The sequence below is a fragment of the Onychostoma macrolepis genome, chromosome 22 (assembly GCF_012432095.1).
Source record: "Onychostoma macrolepis isolate SWU-2019 chromosome 22, ASM1243209v1, whole genome shotgun sequence".
Taxonomy (NCBI): Eukaryota; Metazoa; Chordata; class Actinopteri; order Cypriniformes; family Cyprinidae; genus Onychostoma; species Onychostoma macrolepis.
Window position 1 is genome coordinate 10217996 of NC_081176.1, and position 18176 is coordinate 10236171.

Below are 18176 nucleotides of genomic sequence, written 5' to 3' on the forward strand. Positions count from 1 at the left end.
TCCAGGCCTGGTCCTCTCTCGTCTTCCACTGTCGTCACTCCTCCTTTTATCCTTCCGGAGCTCCTCCGTGGGACTCGAGACCGGCGAGTGGTGCAGGTGTCGCTCATTATCATTAACTCCACCAGCCTCGCTCCGTTCCCACGGCTCTCGGCCCCGCCCCACTCGCCACAAATATAATATAATATAATATAATATAATCGATAAACCGATTATCATCATGTTCATAAAAAGTCTTAATGGACTATTATCAAAAAGTAAAACATAATACATAAAAACAACTCAGAAAAAAAAACTAAATATTAAAAATAAAATTGCAAAAAAAAAAAGAAAAAAAAAAAGATTTTTGTTGAACTTGAAAAATGTGACATCAAAATGTGCACTTTCAATTATACTGCACAAGAACTTTATATAAGGAGCATAAGAGTAATACTGAAATGAACTAACTCAAAGTTAATACAGGTTAATCATTTGTATCAAGCTAGATAAACAAGTTTATTCTGCAACTGTCACATTGGCCTTGGCAGTGGTGAAATCTGTGGGATTCACACACCTGTGGGCATCAGCCACGAGAAAACACCTGTTCTGTGAACTTCTGCGGGCATATATATATAGATGACAGAAGTGTTCAGAGTGCAGAAAGACAGACTTCAAACATGCTGAGGATCCTGTTGTTGAGCGTGCTGGCCGCCCTGGGTAAGACGTTTGTCTGTTTCTATTGAGAGAATCATTTGCATTTAGCTTAGATTTTGCCAATTTAACAAATGCATGCAATACTCAGAACTTTAAAAATTGAGTCTATATGGACTCTAACTACAATAATACTACAGTCCTAGCATGTCTAAGTGTGTTTTTTGTATCCAGCGCTGGCTGAGCCCAGATATCTGGAGGAGGCCCTTGAGGAGAGGGTCGTTGGTGGAGAGGTGGCAAGACCCAACTCTTGGCCTTGGCAGGTAAAACATCTTAATAATAAGTCAATAAATAAGTTGTTTTGGTGTTTTTCCACATCTAAATGGACATGGTTGTACAAGGTTAAGGTGGTCAAGATATTTTTCTTAATATGGTTGAAGGTTAGTTGCTGTCTCACTAACAATCTTGACAAAGATGGTCTACAAGGCAGGTTGGCATCAGCTCCACCATGATGATCATTAAAAACCAGCTTGATACCAAGTGAAACCATTTCAAGCTGCATTTTTCAGCATGAATTAAGTCCGGTCTACTTGCTGGGTTATTTTAATCAAGTTTCAAAGACCACTCATATTGAAATGAGGGTGTTTCTGTTGTTTCCCCCCTCAAAACTTCTGATACTAACACATTCATTGTCTCTTTCTCAGATCTCTCTCCAGTACCTGTCTGGCGGCAGCTACCATCATACCTGTGGTGGGACTCTGATCAAAAATAATTGGGTGATGACCGCCGCCCACTGCGTTGACACGTAATGAAAGTTTTCAGTATCTATATGGCTAAGAGACAACAAACACATCTGAAAAACTGTAAGAGATCACATATGTATGACTCTAAAGCACATTTCACATTCAGACGATTGTGTCATACAGTCCGCCCTCTGGTGGCAGCTGTAACTCACTTTGAATGTGTCATGTACAAAACAATTAAGAGATAATTGTGACTTTTTCTCTCACAATTTGTTTTCTCATATAGTTATAAAGCCAGAATTGCGGGATATAAATGTAGTTTTATATTTTAAGCGAATATTTTGAAATTCTGACTTTTTTCTCGCAGTTGTGAGTTTGATATCCTGCAATTCTGACTTTTCTCAGACGAATTCAGACATAAAATCTCAATTGCAAGTTATGAAGTCCAGTTTTGAGGGGAAAAAAGTGAGCTCACAATTTTGATATTTTCTTACAATTGCAATTTTAGCTCTTGCAATTATAACTTTATAACTCGTAATTGCGAGTTTATGTCATGATCAAGTCCTTCAGGCTTATTTAAAAACTACATGGTTTGTGTGTTGGAGCAGGGTTGGAGCTAAACACGGCAGGGCTGTGGCCCTCCAGGAACTGAGTTTGACACCCCTGTTCTATTTGCCCCCCAATCTAGCTACAGATGCTGGAATGGCGTTAAGAAGAAAGTAAATAAACAAACAAAACCTGTGTCCACTTAAACGTGTTTCCTGTGCAGCTCGAGAACTTGGCGTGTTGTCCTGGGCGAACACAACTTAAACAGCAACGAGGGTCGCGAGCAGTACATGAGCGTCAGCACCGTCCACATCCACCCCAACTGGAACCGCAACAGTGTGGCTTCTGGGTATGTAAACATTACATACACAACATACATGACTGTGGAGACAATTATACACAGTATATAATTACACGCAACACACTCAACTGTATACATACAAGATACAGTCCGTGGATAATTACAGCTACATAACTTTAACGAACACAAAAAGTACTATAATGACCTCGGAGGACTTTTTCAGTAGTATTAACCTATATTTTTGCAGTGTTCTTGTTGCTAGTCTGCTTTAATATAATATATGGATTTTGAAATAATTTTATAATAATTTTAATTTTAAAATAATTTTAAAATATTTGTTTAAATATATATTTTTTAACTATTTAATTTTTATTTATTTTTTTAACGTTGTAAAATATGTGGCCTATGTGAATGTATTTTCTTGGACTGAAATACATAGAGCATAATGTATCATTAAATGCTTTAAAATGTATTTTCAAAAATATACAAATAGACTGATAGTAAATATATTTACGGATATATTTTTAGCAAATATATTTATAAATATTTAAATAAATATTTTAAAATATATTTAAAATTGCTGTATGAGATCAATGACCAGCTGAGTAACATATAAATTATAATAATTTCAACATATCATATATCAACAAGCATGTAATATAACTTTGACACAGCATATACAATATATCTAATTTAAAGTTTTCCACTTTTAGACCTAATGTTAATGCAACATAAATGTACAATTACACACATCAGCACAACATACATGATTGTATCAAAGATTTTCTAAAGTTATAGCGCCCCCTAGAATCACAAATGTTTGAAATCTAACTTGTAGACTGTCCATTCTGTGCATTTCAGATATGATATTGCCCTTCTGCGCCTGTCCTCCAGCGCCTCTCTGAACTCATATGTGCAGCTGGCCAGCCTGCCACCCTCTGGACAGGTTCTGCCCCACAACAACCCCTGTTACATCACCGGCTGGGGCCGCACATCGAGTCAGTTTAGCTTAAAGTACAACAAATCAGCCATGATGTTGCCTGAAATAATTTCTGACTCATTTCTATTTCTCTCCTCTGATCTTCATGCAGCTGGTGGGTCACTCTCGGCTCAGCTGAAACAGGCCTATCTGCCCGTGGTCGACCACAGTAACTGCTCTCGTAGCGACTGGTGGGGAAGCACTGTGAAGACCACCATGGTTTGCGCTGGTGGTGGAAGTGACTCTGGATGTAATGTAAGAAAGACTCTCAACCAGATCATGAACTATTTCCTGTGATTAGTTATTTGGTAATGCAGTAAAATGTCTCATTTTGGCCCATGTTTTAGGGTGACTCTGGCGGCCCTCTGAACTGCCAGGTCAGTGGTAAGTATGTTGTCCATGGAGTGACCAGCTTTGTGTCTTCATTGGGTTGTAACACCACCAAGAAGCCAACAGTCTTCACCCGTGTGTCTGCCTACATCAGCTGGATTAATGGCGTAAGCGCAGTTCATAAGATCACATCACCATTATAATAAACTTTACATATGTCATTAACAAACAATAAAGATCACGACTGTATCTTATAATACTATTATAAAATACTATTATAATTTCTTGTTTCTTGTGCCATTTTGTTCATTTCAGATCATTTGATAAGCAGGAAAAACTGAGATGATGAAAGAAAAACATCCTCCATTTAGCAAGTTTTAACATCTGCGATGGACAAACATACAATAAACTTTTCATCTAATCTGGGGCTGCTTTTGAATCATTTTGAAGATTATTTGTGTCCTTGTTTAATCCAGTTTGATCAAAACATCAAATAAATTCAATGGTGCACTTTATTATTCAAGGTTTTATTATTGCTTTATCTTACACGAACATGTATTCAACGAGCTGTAACACTTGTTTTATTCAAACTGGTCAAATATTGCAAAACAAAAATAAAACAAAAATAACCATCCAATTTCTTTCAAATAAGTTATTATTGAAAAAGGAGAATCATTTTACAGTCTCTGCACTGGCTCCCTATTAGGTTCCATATCAGCTACAAAATATTACTACTTACCTACAAGGCCCTAAATGGTTTATCTCCTGCGTACCTAACTAGTCTTCTGTCTCGCTACAATGCATCACTCTCCGTAAGGTCACAAAACTCTGGACTTTTGGTAGTACCTAGGATAGCAAAGTCCACTAAAGGAGGTAGAGCTTTTTCACATTTGGCTCCCAAACTCTGGAATAGCCTTCCTGATAACGTTCGGAGTTCATTGACATCCCGTGGTAACTAGGAATTACACAAGTTTCAGTCTGGATCCAGAACACCTAAGAAGAGATGATGCCAACCCCTCAGAGGACCTCAGATGATGCCAACCCTGAAATTTCCCCTTCATTTTCTGTAAAGCTGCTTTGCAACGATTTGTACCGTAAAAAGCGCTATACAAATAAACCTGAATTTAACTGAATAATTGAAAAGAGAGCATCAACAGAGATATATACATACAATGCAAAAACTCTCACTATAAACATCTGAACCCTCAAAGTACAGCCACTTTCAAAATGAAACATATAAGATTATAAAATTGTCACGGTGCACACAGCAGGGAGGAACGAGGAACACGGAGACGAGGATAAACTTCAAAATAATAGTCTTTAACGATGACATCAGGACTCACACACTCACACTCACACTCACACACTCACACACTCACACACTCACACACACACACACACACACACACACACACACACACACACACACACACACACACACACACACACACACACACACACACACACACACACACACACACACACACACACACACACACACACACACACACACACACACACACACACACACACACACACACACACACACACACACACACACACACACACACACACACACACAGGAACACCAGGGAGTAACGAGTAGACCAGACAAACACTAACTGAACAGACAGGACCTTATATACACAAGACAATCACAGATAAATACACACACCTGATCTGAATAAACAAACTACAAAAACTCAACAAGGACAGGAACATGACCAAATAAGGACACAAGAGGCGGGAACACATGACACACACGACAGAGGACGTAACAAAAATAAATTAGCTACAATAGATTTGCTATAGTATCGTAATTCGTACAGAGAACTCTTGGTACTGACATTTTGGTTCCAGGAAAACACTAATATTGCTATTAAACAAAAGTTTGTGATACTGGAGGAGAGAAAAAAACAAGGTAACTGAAAGAAAACAAAAGGGACAATAAAACATGAAGTACGCTCATTAGCACATAATTAACGGTGATAATGACAAATTCCAGTCAAATGTAGTGCTTTCAAAACAAACAGTACTTATTGTATAAGGTCCTTTTTGCTAACAAATTGAGGACTGTAGTCATTTTCAACAAAAAATAAATTCATACCCCCCAATGTGTGTGTTGTGAGTTTCATTTCTGTACTAAGGGGATACCTTCTTGCTCAGGCCCAAAGTCTGTATTTCTTTCACTCTCTGCAAGAAAACAAAGAAATCACAGAAGGTTAAAAAAACAGGTGTCACAGCTACATTAAATGGTAAAATGAAAAGAAAAGCAACAGATGATAGTGTTTGAAATGGGAGAGTAGTTATGAATGGCAGTGAAACAACGCAACTAAAGCTGGTAACAATGACAATATGACGAATGCATGTCTGGATTCATACAATAGTGTTTATACTATTAAAATAACCTTTTTCATCAAACGTACAGTATTACCTACTCAGGCATTATAAAAATGCATTATAAACACAGCGAAGCATTTCTAATTGCACTAAAACTAAAAGTCCAACAAAAATTAATATAAAGCTGAAATATTTAATCTATGCGGCATTAATTCCACCAATTGGAACTGAAAAAATAAAAATTATATATATATATATATATATATATATATATAAAATTTATTTTACTGCAAACTCTTAATTTCAGATCACATTAGTTGTATGCACAGAGGCCGCATGACTTAGATCAACATGTTACTTACCACGGATTGTAACTCTGAATGTCTTATATTTGGTCTCTCGGCTGCAGATGACCTGTAGTTTATAAACTCCAGTGTGTTCAGTTCTGGTGTTTGTGATGGTCAGAGATCCAGACTCATAATTCAGATTCAATTTGCCTCTGAATCCCCCGTCAGCACCATCATATGTAGAGATCTTTTTCTTTGTTTCACCTTTAGCAATTAGGCAGTCTTCAGGTCCAAACATCCACAATACAAGGTAACCTTGTATTTCAATATCGCTGTTTAGCGTGACTGAATCTCCCTCCATCCCTGACACAGTCTTTTCTTTATTTTGTCCCAGCACAACATAAAAGAGAAAAACATGAACATTATAACAGACAGTCTTACTGCTACAGTAACACTGAAGCTAAATTTCAGCAGTAAAACATGTTTAAAAGCTAATTTCATTCATTCACTTCCTCACACAAAACCATTGTGATGGAAAAGAGAAGTGTTAGCATTCATCAAAACATCATCTTTTGTACTCTACACAAGAAATAATTTATACAGGTTTGCAATGACATTTTTGTCAGTTTGGTTGAACTAATTATGTAGAGTAAACCTGAATGACTGAAGAAAAATAAATCAGTGACACTTAACAGTATTTCTAGACCATGCATGGTCTGAAATTTGAAAATCCAACTTCGCTAACGTCAGTTTTACAAAGTGTGTGCATTTAAGCATTGAAGTTAAAATATTACTAAATATTATCTGAATATTTAATTGTTACAGCATCACATTACTCACCGTGGGCAATAACCATGAATCTCTTGCATGTGCTCTTTTTGCCTCTCGTGATTTGAAGTGTATAAACGTCTGAATGAGCTCTGCTGATGTTCCTGATGGTCAGATCTCCAGTTCGCTGGTTTAACTGCAGTCGGTCTCTTAATCTCCCATCAGGACCTTCATAGAATAAGGTCTGATTGGTGGCTTGGTTGAGTTCGGCGATTAATATGTCTTTATCGCTAAACTTCCACAGTATCCTGTCATCATTCTTCAGCTCAGTAACATCAGTTTGTAGAGTGACAGAATCTCCAACTGTATGTTTCAGCATGTTCACTGCACAAAGTCACAGTGCAACATAGGAGTGTTAATGTGCAGCTGAGTGACACAGTATATTGAATACAGATTATAATATGTTTTTGGCAAAAGTGCAGAACTCACTCAGTGATCTTAACCTGAAGTGATTGATTGACAGCTTAAATGATAATAAAAGAAGCGCTCTTTGGATAATGTGCAGTTTGAAGTTCATTATGCTGCTAGATACACACTGCAAACCGGGATTGAGTTTGAAAAAACAGTGACTGTGAGTAAATAATCAAAACAGATCTGTGCGTTAAGTCTTGCAGTGTAAATGCAAACTAATACCTCTCTCACTTGTTCTCACTTGTGTCAGCTACTTTCAATGGAAAGTATCACTGTAAAAAGTGACAAGTTAACTTAAAAAACTTGAGGAAACCCATTGCCTTAAAATTATTAAGTAAATAATAATAATTAAAAAAAAAAGTTAAGTGAACTTGAATTTTTTTTTAGTTAAGTTAACTTATCACTTTTTACAGTGTAGCTAAAGCCTGCTCGAAAAGGTGCTAAATGTCACTAAATGACATCATACGCTAATTAACATATTCATGACGCAATTGCGTCATATTTACATTCTGCCTAATGTCAGCCTTTTACACTTGTTTGCTTCTCTTCTACTCTCTGCACTCACATACTGTATTTTAATATATCCAGATTCAAAATAAACCTGTTTATTTATCTATTTTTCTCTTTCTGCTGTCAGATTATGAGATGAATGTAAAATAGTGACTGAAACACGGCACTTTAAGACTGCTTACTTGTATGCACTTGTGCAGTATTAGCGGCATGTCTTGGAAACTAGACAAGGTTTGTCCAAAAAGTCACTGGATTTGTCGCTAGGTGCTTTTTAGGAAAAGCGTCACTAAAGGCTAAATCTAGCAACAAAGTCACTAAAGTTGGCAAAGCTGCTTGTTCTGTGTAACATGTATCTTTTTTCTTCAAATAACTCGTTTTGTTCTAGGAACAACCACAGCTTTTGTAGGAAGAATGCACTTTTCGGATAATTTACATTTTTTTCATATTTTTATATTGGTACCTTTAAGTAAATAGGATTATTTTAAATGTTCCTTTTGTGTTAATTTACCCATTTACATTTTTATTTTTAGCTATATTGTGCAGGTACAATCTGGCTTATTAATTATTGTTTAAAAATATTTTTGGAATTACTCAAAGCAAACAAGAACATTGAATTTCTTGTAGGAGACTTCATCGCTGCTCTTGATCTGTAATTCGTAAACTCCAGAGTCGGTGCTTTTAGTGTTTGTGATGGTTAGATCTCCAGTTTGTTCATCCAGCCCCAGTCTGCCTCTGAATCTCTCATCATTAACATTGTAGACGCTGTTCTCACTGCTCTCTCTATTAAGTTTGGCTATGAGGGCATCTTCAAACGTCCACAGAATCTGATCATCTTCCTGTAGTTCAGTAAGACCGGTCTGCAGATGGACAGGTTCTCCCTCTGTGATTTTTTGTGTGTCCTCTTCATGTAACAGAAACATAAAAACGTTTACATGTAAATCTGCAGATGAACAACTTCACATCCACTAAAGAGCCCCAAAAGCTTAAAAAGAATAAAGTAATATTTGTAGTAAAAAGGATATTAAGGATATTATAATAAAGGATATTTGAAATATTAAAGAAGCTCACCTCGCACAATAACTTTGAATCTCTTCAGCTTAGATGTTCTGCTGCCAGTGATCTTCATCTGATAATCTCCAGAGATTGCAATCCTGATGTTGCTGATGGTCAGATCTCCAGTCTGATGGTCCAGCTGCAGTTTGTCTCTGAATCGCTCATCATCAGCATATGAGCTGTTACCAGCCTGTTTGTGGATTTGAGCGATGACTATATCTTGAGGTCCAAATGTCCAGAGTACTTCATTGTCTTTCTGGATTTCAGTTGCACCGGTTTTTAGTGTGAGAGAATTTCCCTTCATCACTGACACAGTCTTCTTTTCTGTCTCAACATCAAGTGAATGGAGAAGACATTTACATTTACATTTACATTTAGTCATTTTGCAGACGCTTTTATCCAAAGCGACTTACAATTTGGGGAACACATGAAGCGATTCATCTTGAAGAGGCAATTCGACAAAGGAAGTGCTTGTAACACCAAGTCTCAGGCATTGTTTAAATAAGTACAAGCTAGCAAGGGAAGGAATAAGTAAGGAGAAAGATTTTTTTTTTTTTTTTTTTTTTTATGTGTAGGTTGAAGTCAAGTAGTGTCGAAAGAGATGAGTTTTCAGCTGTTGCTTGAAGATTGACAGGGATCCAGTACTCCGAATATGGGTGGGAAGATCATTCCACCAGCCAGGAATGGTGAACGAGAATGTTCTGGAGAGTGATTTTGAGCCTCTTTGTGATGGTACCACGAGGCGTCGCTCACTAGCAGATCTCAGATTTCTGGAGGGGATGTAGATTCTTAATAGTGAGTGCATGTAGGCGGGTGCTGAGCCTGTGGTTGTTCTATGAGCAAGCATCAGTGTCTTGAACTTGATGCGAGCTGCGATTGGTAGCCAATGCAATGAGATAAAGAGAGGTGTAACATGGGCTCTTTTGGGTTCCTTGAAGACCAGTCGTGCCGCATTCTGAATCATTTGTAGAGGTTTGACTGTGTTTGATGGAAGTCCAGCCAGAAGAGCATTGCAGTAGTCCAGCCTAGAAATGACAAGGGCCTGGACAAGAAGTTGTGCAGCATGCTCTGTCAGAAAGGGCCTGATCTTTCTGATGTTGTGTAGTGCAAACCTGCAAGATCGAGCAGTCTTTGCAATGTGGTCTTTGAAGGTCAGCTGGTCATCAAAGATTACACCAAGATTTCTGACCGAAGTTGATGGGGTAATTGTTGATGAACCTAACTGGATCGTGATGTCATGCTGTAGAGTTGGAGCGGCAGGAAAGACAAGAAGCTCAGTCTTTGCCAGGTTGAGCTGGAGGTGATGTTCTTTCATCCATGCCGAGATGTCTGACAGGCAACCTGAGATCCTTGCAGCTACCGTTGGATCATCTGGTTGAAAAGAGATAGAGCTGTGTGTCATCAGCATAGCAGTGGTAGGAGAATCCATGTGCCTGTATGATGGGACCCAGTGATGTAGTGTATGTGGAGAAGAGGAGAGGTCCAAGAACCGATCCCTGAGGAACCCCAGTGACCAGTGTATGTGCTTTGGATACCTCCCCTCCCCAGGCCACCCTGAAAGACCTACCAGTGAGATAGGATTCAAACCAGCGAAGTGGAATTCCAGCGATGCCCAGTGATGAGAGAGTGGAGAGGAGTATCTGATGATTTACAGTGTCAAACGCGGCAGATAGATCCAGCAGAATGAGGACTGATGATTTGGAATGGGCTTTTGCAATTCGCAGGGCTTCAGTGACCGAGAGAAGCGCAGTCTCAGTTGAATGGCCACTCCTGAAACCTGACTGTTTAGCGTCCAGTTTGTTGTTCTGTGAAAGAAACAATGAGACCTGGTTGAAGACAACACGTTCAAGTGTTTTCGCTATGAATGGAAGGAGAGAGACAGGTCTATAGTTTTCTATAAGAGAAGTGTTTAATGTAGGTTTTTGAGCAGTGGGTTACCCGAGCCTGCTTGAACGCAGTGGGGAAGATGCCTGTGAGGAGGGATGTGTTGATGATGTGTGTGAGTGTCGGTAAGAGCGTGGGAGAGATTGCTTGCAGAAGGTGCGAGGGATTGGGTCAAGAGGACATGTTGTAGGATGGTTGGAGAGGAGAAGTTTGATACTTCAGCCTCCGTCAGGGGACAGAAGGAGAAAATGGGAGGTTTAGCAGTGGAAGTGGTTGGTTGGGGGTCCTGTGTGCGTGGAGATGAGAACTGATTACTGATCGATCTAGTTTTGTCTGTAAAAAGTAGCAAAGTCATCAGCTGTAATAGAAGTGGTGGGAGGTGGTGGAGGGGACAGAGGAGAGAATTAAATGTTCTGAAGAGATTACGCATGTCTGGAGCGCTGTTGATCTTGTTGTGGAAATGTGAGGATTTGGCAGTGTGGACATCAGCAGAGAAAGATGAGAGCAGAGACTGATACCTACTCAGGTCCGACGGGTTGTTTGATTTGTGCCATTTTCTCTCTGCCGCTCTGAGTTTAGTCCGATGTTCACGAAGAACATCAGATAACCAGGGGTTAGAAGGGGCAGTCCGTGCTGACCTAGAGGAGAGAGGACAAATGTCGTCTAGACAAGAAGTTAAGGTAGAGCATAAAGTTTCAGTAGCTGCGTTTACATCCAGAGATGAGAAATGGGTAGGTGAGGGAAGAGAGGAGGATACTACAGAGGAAAGATGGGAAGGAGAAAGGGAGCGCAGGTTTCGTCTAAAAGTAACCGGTAGGGGGGTTGGTGGCACACGGGTAGGAAAATGTAATGTAAATGTAATGAAGAAATGGTCCGAAATATGTAGCGGTTGTACCAGAATGTTATCTGCAGTACAATTGCGTGTGTAAATTAAATCAAGTTGGTTGCCTGATTTGTGCGTGCTAGTAGTGGTAAGGCGATTGAGATCAAATGAAGCTAGTAGCGAGTGGAAGTCTGTAGCATAAGGCTTGTCTAGGTGAATGTTGAAATCACCAAAGACTAAGAGTGGAATGCCATCCTCCACAAAGAGGACAACAACCCGTCCAGCTCCTCTAGGAAGGTGGCTAGAATTTGTCCAGGGGGACGGTAGATTACCACAATCTGGAGTTTTATCGGAGCTGATACAGTAATGGCATGACATTCAAATGAGTTGTAATTGCAAAGGGTAGAGTGGGTTGAGTATTTCCAATTGTGTGAAACGAGCAGGCCAGTACCCCACCCCGACCAACTTGACGCCAAGTATGAGAGAAAGAGAAATTAGTAGAGAGCAGCTGGGGTTGCTGAGTCTTCTGGACGAATCCAGGTCTCAGTCAAGCCCAAGATGCTGAGAGTGGATTTTAAAGAAAAGGCAGAAATGAAGTCAGCTTTGTTGACGGCTGACTGACAATTCCAGAGACCCACAGAGAAAGCCAGAGGTGTAGTGGAAGATGTAGAGATAGGGCGAGGTTAGCAGTATTACGTTGCCGTCTGCGAGTGATGTTAGAGAGTGGCTGAGAGAGAACCGGAATGTTTTGGAGACACATGATAGAGGTAGAAGGAAAAAGATACTTAAGTGTGTAGCTCGGTGTCGTTGCTCGGTTCAAGTCGCACAGGAAAAAGTCGCAGGTCTTTACACTCCTCGGTCTTCACACGAGGAGGCTGAACACGACGGCTGAACGCTTCCGCAGACGCTTCCGCGTCAGCGCACACACCTCAAACAAATACACAGTCTAGAGTGAAAAAAAGCTGTGGTCGCTTTTAATTAGCACAACCACCAGCCAATCGCAGGGCAATGGCTCAAATCGAAACTAACACTTCGCACTTAAGTGCAGGAAAGGAGTTTAAGCTAAAGGGCAGTTATTATAATGATCAATAAGTGCAATCAAAAATATAAACCACAACGAAAAAGCAGAATAGAAATAGGTAGGAAACAAACTATTCTTTCCTAGCAACAAGGAATTAATTTAAACAACAGAGCTAAGAATGAGCATTAAAACACTTACGCACTGCCGTCTGTCTCTTCTGGTGACTAATCGCCTTCTCCGTAAAAAAAGACGTAAAATGTTTTAACATAGAAGAACATAAAAATTGTCTTTGAAGATTTTTCAGCTATGTTTCCTAAAAGGATTATAACAGCAGTCATATGAATGACCATAGATTAAAGGGTTCATTTATAACCCATTTGCACTTGGCTGCAATAGTTGCTCTATGAGGATAAACGGCAGTCATGTTCATTCATTTGGAATACCAGTGGAAGATGTTATCCGAACATATTGTTTGCCACATTTGCACTGCACTAGGTAGATTGCGTTGGTCAATATGGAAATGAGCTGCTGCATCTGTGTTCTTTAATAATATGTGCATTGTCCGTAGATCAACCGCAGAACTTTCCACTCCCATCAGTGCTTTTATGGAACTGTGCTCTCAAGCTAATTTGCCCTGTTTAGTAAATAATATGACCCTAAAACTTTTATCACTTTTGCTATCTATTGACAACACTTACCTTTCTGTTTATAGTATCTGAGCATATAGTAAATCACACCCGAAGATACAACCGCAAACAGCAGGGCACAAATCAGCACAATATATCCTGTGGACAGACCTGGTTCTGGAATGGCTGAAGAGAGATGGACATTAGTGTGAGTAAATCACATGCGGGATTCTAGTATGAAGAAATCACTCTTTTAATGTGAAGTACGTACTGACAAAAACGTTGAATCTCTTGTATAGTGTTTCTTTACTGTTGGAGATCTGTAGCTGATAAACTCCAGTGTCTGTTGTTCTGACATCTCTGATGGTGAGAGATCCTGTCTGATGATCCAGCTGGAGTCTTTCTCTGTATATATCATCTGGACCGAATGTGATCTCATCAATCTTAATGTTCATTTCAGCTATAAGGCTGTCTGGATTCGTAGGTCCAAATGTCCACCGTATTAGATCATGTTTCTGTGAATCAGTAACACCAGTGTGCAGAGTAACAGAATCTCCTTCTTTCTTGTTTTCTAACCCTGCAAAAATCACATCTGGAAAAAAAACAGGAACATTTATGTGATTTATAGAAAGGGAAAAACCTATAGAAAGAGCAAATATATACATACATGTTTAGATATTAAAAGCACATTTCATAACACGGTAATTAACAGTTTCCCCACGAAACAGTATGCAAATACCGTATTGACCCGAATATAAGATGACCCCCCATTTTCCAGATGTACTTTTTGGAAAAAGGCTTTTTGAAAACCAAATCTTTTTTTTCTCTCTCTCTCTCTCTCTCTCTCTCTCTCTCTGTACAACACATTTAAAATTAAATTAAATTATTTTTCCTATTTTAATTTTTGTTTTGAAAGTATGGTAAATACTGGTAAAATGTACCAACAATTACATTGAAAAATATTTGATATACCATAAAAATAACAGGTAGCCCATCTGAATTATATAACATTTAGGCTATCCATCTCATAGTAGCCTACCAAAATTTGATTAACAGTATAAGTGAAATCTTATTGTAGTCTTCAAATCTGGGTACTGTCTTATGTTTTAAAATCACTTACAGAGGAAGTTTGGTCCCATCACATCAGGCTAACATGACAGTCACGTCTCGTGCCGCTGTAAGCTTTTCTTTTTCTTTTGTTTTCACTCACGATCTTTACAACACACATTACATTATTTCATGGCATACTCGTTTTATGCGGTTTTTTTGGCGCCACCTATTGTTGTGGGTCTATTATTGACATGTCAAAGTCTAGACCCTGAATATAAGACGACCGCATTTTTTCAGATGCATTTCCAAGAAGAAAAAAAATAAAATAAAAAATAAAAAAACATCGTCTTATATTCGGGTCAATACGGTAGTGTAAAAATATCTGAGCTTCTCACCATGGACAGTAACACTGAATGTCTGGAGGAAGGTCGCGTTGCTGATGATCTTCAGATGATAATCTCCAGAGTGTTTGGTTCTGATGTCCCTGATGTTCAGAGATCCAGTCTTATTGTCCAACTGCAGTCTGTCTTCAAACCTCCCATCATCAACATCGTATAACGAGACTGCCTGAGTTTTCCCATCAATTTTGGCGATAATAGTGTTTTGAGATCCATACATCCACATTAACAAAAATATTCTCTGTATTTCAGTGACATCGGTGTGTAGAGTGAGACAATCTCCCTCCTTCACTGACACCTTTTTCGTCTTGCCAAACACACCTGCAAAACAAACATTTTTAATATCAGTAAACTACGTAAACATATTGTTACTGAAATCGATCATTTAGGATGATGCTAGCTGATGTTAATACAGTCCACAAAATAATACAGAACAAAATAAAATTTGACATAATTATTCCATCACATAATGTCAAACTCGCAAACTAGAGACAGTTTCATGTCACAAATTGTGATGTGCTCACGGAATAGATTTTTAACAACTAGCAGATAATAAATGAAATGGATATAAATGTTTAATTGACGTTTTCAAGACGAGTAGACTATGAAGAAAAGGTATCAATGATGTCTGACCTTGTTCACTTTTACCAAATTGTGACGCGGAACTTCTGTCCCCGGATGTAATACAGGAAAAAGTTATTTTAAAGTTAATTTTCGCAGTTATGATTTTAATTTTCTTTGTCTTAGTAAGTTGTTTTCTAAGCTTCCTTATTTGAATATTTCGGATTCATCAATAGGCCTATTACAAAGAGGGGAGCGCAAATTCCTTTGCGGTCACGCATCTGTTTTGAATCACAGATTTTCGCTTGCAAGAACTTTTTTTCTGTGGTTATAAATACTACTAATGATCGAGACTCATTGTATTTACCTTCTGCTGCTTCCATTAATGCACAACAACATGAAACAGAAAGCACTGAAGAAATAAACCGAAATCAACTTACCGTCCAAAAGTACGGAAGAAAAAAGTAAAAACACGTTCTTCATATTGCTGTAGAATTCAAGATAATGATTCTGAGTTCCCGTCCTGTCAGTCTGTCTTTTCTTACCAGCACACCCAAACAGTGCGAGTCTGACAGAAAACTTTCACTTTTGAAACGTCTGTTAGCAAAACTGCATTATCACTGCCACCCACTGTAAGCACTGCAGAAAGAATCCTTCGAAAATAGCCTACACAGCAAGGGGTCGTTGTCCTGCCATCCTAATATAAAAGTTTGCTAGATTATGCAAATCTGGCTTCAATATAATTTCAACAGTTTAAACTAGCAATTAAGCACACTTTTGTTTGCAGTCTTTGTCATTGAATCATGGGGCGGAGTTGTAATCATGCGAAAGGAGTTTCTCTGAAGAAGCAAGGAGTAATAAACAGGAAAATGGCTGTTAACAATACCATATTAGGATTCTGGTAACAGCACAACCCTTTTTAGAAGGTTCAGTAAAAACGATGCTTTGAAAGTGCTGTAGTACCGTTTTGGTGTTATGTATAACCTTAAATCGTTTTATTAATATTGCTTTCTTAATATTATTTATTATTGTTTTACTGCTCTCACTGCATGGTTTTATAATAGGCTAATTTGTAGCTTCTATTATTAAAAATGGCAAAACATGTTTTATTTTTATTGACATGGGAAGCTGTAGCAAAAATGACAGTGCTCTAACAACTCAATACAGTAAAACATGAAAACTGACACTGAAGGAGAATAAACACACAAAATAGAAACACAAAACTAAGATGATGTAATCAAGTTTCAGTGAAATATGTTCATAATCCTCTATGATGCCTTTATGTCCATCATTATGTGTGTATTTTGAGTTGTAATTTCTCTCTGCAGATGATCAAGAGTTGTGAGGTGTGATAGCATCTATCTGGAAATACACAACTGAAATTAAAGTTACAGTGTTTTTCTTTCTTTTGTTTAACAATGATTGTTCAATTTGTTCCAGTTGTGTTTAGGAAGGCCAAAGCCCTCCAAAATGTTAAAAGAAGTGACAAAATAAATAAAAACAAGTCATTTGATGATTTTAATGTTTTTCTTCTTATTCTTCTTATTTTTTATTATTTATTTGGTACTTGGCATGTTTATGCATAAAGCCATTTAAAACCTTTATATGTGTAATATAAGCTCAATATACCTTTTATTTATTGGAGAAGAGCAAATAATTATCTTCATCTGTAAAATAATAATAAATAAATAACTTTTAAAAAGAGAGAAAAATACATGACTGGTAGGAAACCAGTTACACTTCGAAAGTTAAAATGTATAGACATTTTAAGAATGAAATCATTTGCCTATTAAGAGTGTAGTTGGATGGTTGAGCTACAGAAAATCTAAATATGAGAATAAGGAACTCTAACATGAGCTATGTAAAGAACCTTAAATGAACCATCCAAAATGCATAAATGAAGTGTCAAAATCATATAAGTCATAAATGTCAATGCGAATATCATGTGTTGTTAGTTTGCAGTATAAAAGTACATTTTGTTTGTGTTAATGTATGATTCTAAAAACAGATGATGCTTGGCATTAAGAGACAAACTATTGCAAAGCATCAGCATCTCTAGAGTAAAATAATCTAGAACCAGCGTTGAGATTTAAATAATTTAATTAATTTATTTAGCAGACTCTTTTGTAATATATTTATAAATTCAGAATTTTATTAGTAAATGAAATGTTCAGAGAAAGTACATTATAACATTTTACAATGTTAGAAACATTAATCTCATCATGGTTGCGGGTGTTTCTGCTCGAAAACACACTGGTAATCAGTTCTAGAAAGAAACTGACCACTTGAGTGGGAGAGAAAAAAAAACTGTATCCAATCGTGGATGAAGGTTTCCTGCGTGTTCGGTCTTTTCAGTGCGCAAAGTTATTAAATTTAGGTTAACTTCAAATCTGACTCCATTTTAGTATCTAATCTGACTCCATTTTATTATGACCTCGAATTTAGGTTGAAAGGCAAATTGGTCGTTTGTCTGTCCCTAATTATTCCTATTATTCTTCTGACATTTGATTATTCTAGTTAATTCTTTACTTTATATTTACTCATTCATTAGGAATCAATATCACCCAGGGTATATCATGCCGGCCGACGTACTTATACCCCATAATCACAAACTCGCCAGTCTAATCATTAGTCAGCGGTTATGGCTAATACTATTTAATAGGTTGCTCATACTCACCATTCTTTAAATAGTAGTTCAGTTTAGCACCTACAGTTACCTATGTACAACTTAGTTAAAGCTCAGACAATAATCAGCGGTTATGCTAGTACCGTTTGTCTAACCCCCGATATATAACCACGTACAACTTAACTATATTTGAGACAATAATCAGCGGTTATGCTAGTAGCCTACTATGAAA

At 37.9% G+C, this 18176-nt stretch overlaps 3 protein-coding genes across 3 annotated transcripts; 1 reads left to right on the forward strand and 2 right to left on the reverse strand.

The window, feature by feature from the left end:
- Positions 1–502: 502 nt before the first annotated feature.
- Positions 503–3996, forward strand: LOC131530607 (elastase-1-like). Its single transcript, XM_058760969.1, has 8 exons — positions 503–693; positions 862–950; positions 1332–1432; positions 2140–2265; positions 3079–3215; positions 3309–3451; positions 3544–3693; positions 3842–3996. Exons 1-8 carry the CDS (start codon positions 654–656, stop codon positions 3848–3850), a joined length of 795 nt encoding a protein of 264 aa, XP_058616952.1. The 5' UTR covers positions 503–653; the 3' UTR covers positions 3851–3996.
- A 1055-nt stretch (positions 3997–5051) lies between these two features.
- LOC131530611 (uncharacterized) lies at positions 5052–9898 on the reverse strand. The gene is made up of 5 exons (XM_058760974.1): positions 8971–9898; positions 7411–8803; positions 6994–7305; positions 6229–6531; positions 5052–5719 (listed from the first exon to the last, which is right to left on the reverse strand). The coding sequence occupies exons 2-5, from the start codon at positions 7496–7498 to the stop codon at positions 5658–5660; spliced, it is 765 nt and encodes a 254-aa protein (XP_058616957.1). The 5' UTR covers positions 7499–8803; positions 8971–9898; the 3' UTR covers positions 5052–5657.
- Positions 9899–9909: 11 nt separating this feature from the next.
- LOC131530606 (uncharacterized) lies at positions 9910–16003 on the reverse strand. The gene is made up of 7 exons (XM_058760967.1): positions 15759–16003; positions 14755–15078; positions 13581–13901; positions 12448–13495; positions 11362–11477; positions 10523–10760; positions 9910–10326 (listed from the first exon to the last, which is right to left on the reverse strand). Exons 1-4 carry the CDS (start codon positions 15799–15801, stop codon positions 13365–13367), a joined length of 819 nt encoding a protein of 272 aa, XP_058616950.1. The 5' UTR covers positions 15802–16003; the 3' UTR covers positions 9910–10326; positions 10523–10760; positions 11362–11477; positions 12448–13364.
- Between the last annotated feature and the right edge of the window lie 2173 nt (positions 16004–18176).

What these genes read in the sequence shown, in the direction of transcription:
- LOC131530611 (XM_058760974.1), bottom strand. Translation starts at nt 7,498, where the DNA reads ATGAACTTCAAACTGCACATTATCCAAAGAGCGCTTCTTTTATTATCA. An exon ending in ATTCATGGTTATTGCCCACG is followed by an intron (nt 6,532 to 6,993) that starts GTGAGTAATGTG and finishes GACAAAATAAAG; the next exon opens with AAAAGACTGTGTCAGGGATG. An exon ending in ATTCAGAGTTACAATCCGTG is followed by an intron (nt 5,720 to 6,228) that starts GTAAGTAACATG and finishes GTTTTCTTGCAG; the next exon opens with AGAGTGAAAGAAATACAGAC.
- LOC131530606 (XM_058760967.1), bottom strand. Translation starts at nt 15,801, where the DNA reads ATGAAGAACGTGTTTTTACTTTTTTCTTCCGTACTTTTGGACG. An exon ending in TTCTTCCGTACTTTTGGACG is followed by an intron (nt 15,079 to 15,758) that starts GTAAGTTGATTT and finishes TTTGTTTTGCAG; the next exon opens with GTGTGTTTGGCAAGACGAAA. An exon ending in GAGATTCAACGTTTTTGTCA is followed by an intron (nt 13,496 to 13,580) that starts GTACGTACTTCA and finishes ATCTCTCTTCAG; the next exon opens with CCATTCCAGAACCAGGTCTG.
- LOC131530607 (XM_058760969.1), top strand. Translation starts at nt 654, where the DNA reads ATGCTGAGGATCCTGTTGTTGAGCGTGCTGGCCGCCCTGG. An exon ending in GAGCGTGCTGGCCGCCCTGG is followed by an intron (nt 694 to 861) that starts GTAAGACGTTTG and finishes TTTTGTATCCAG; the next exon opens with CGCTGGCTGAGCCCAGATAT. An exon ending in CGCAACAGTGTGGCTTCTGG is followed by an intron (nt 2,266 to 3,078) that starts GTATGTAAACAT and finishes TGTGCATTTCAG; the next exon opens with ATATGATATTGCCCTTCTGC.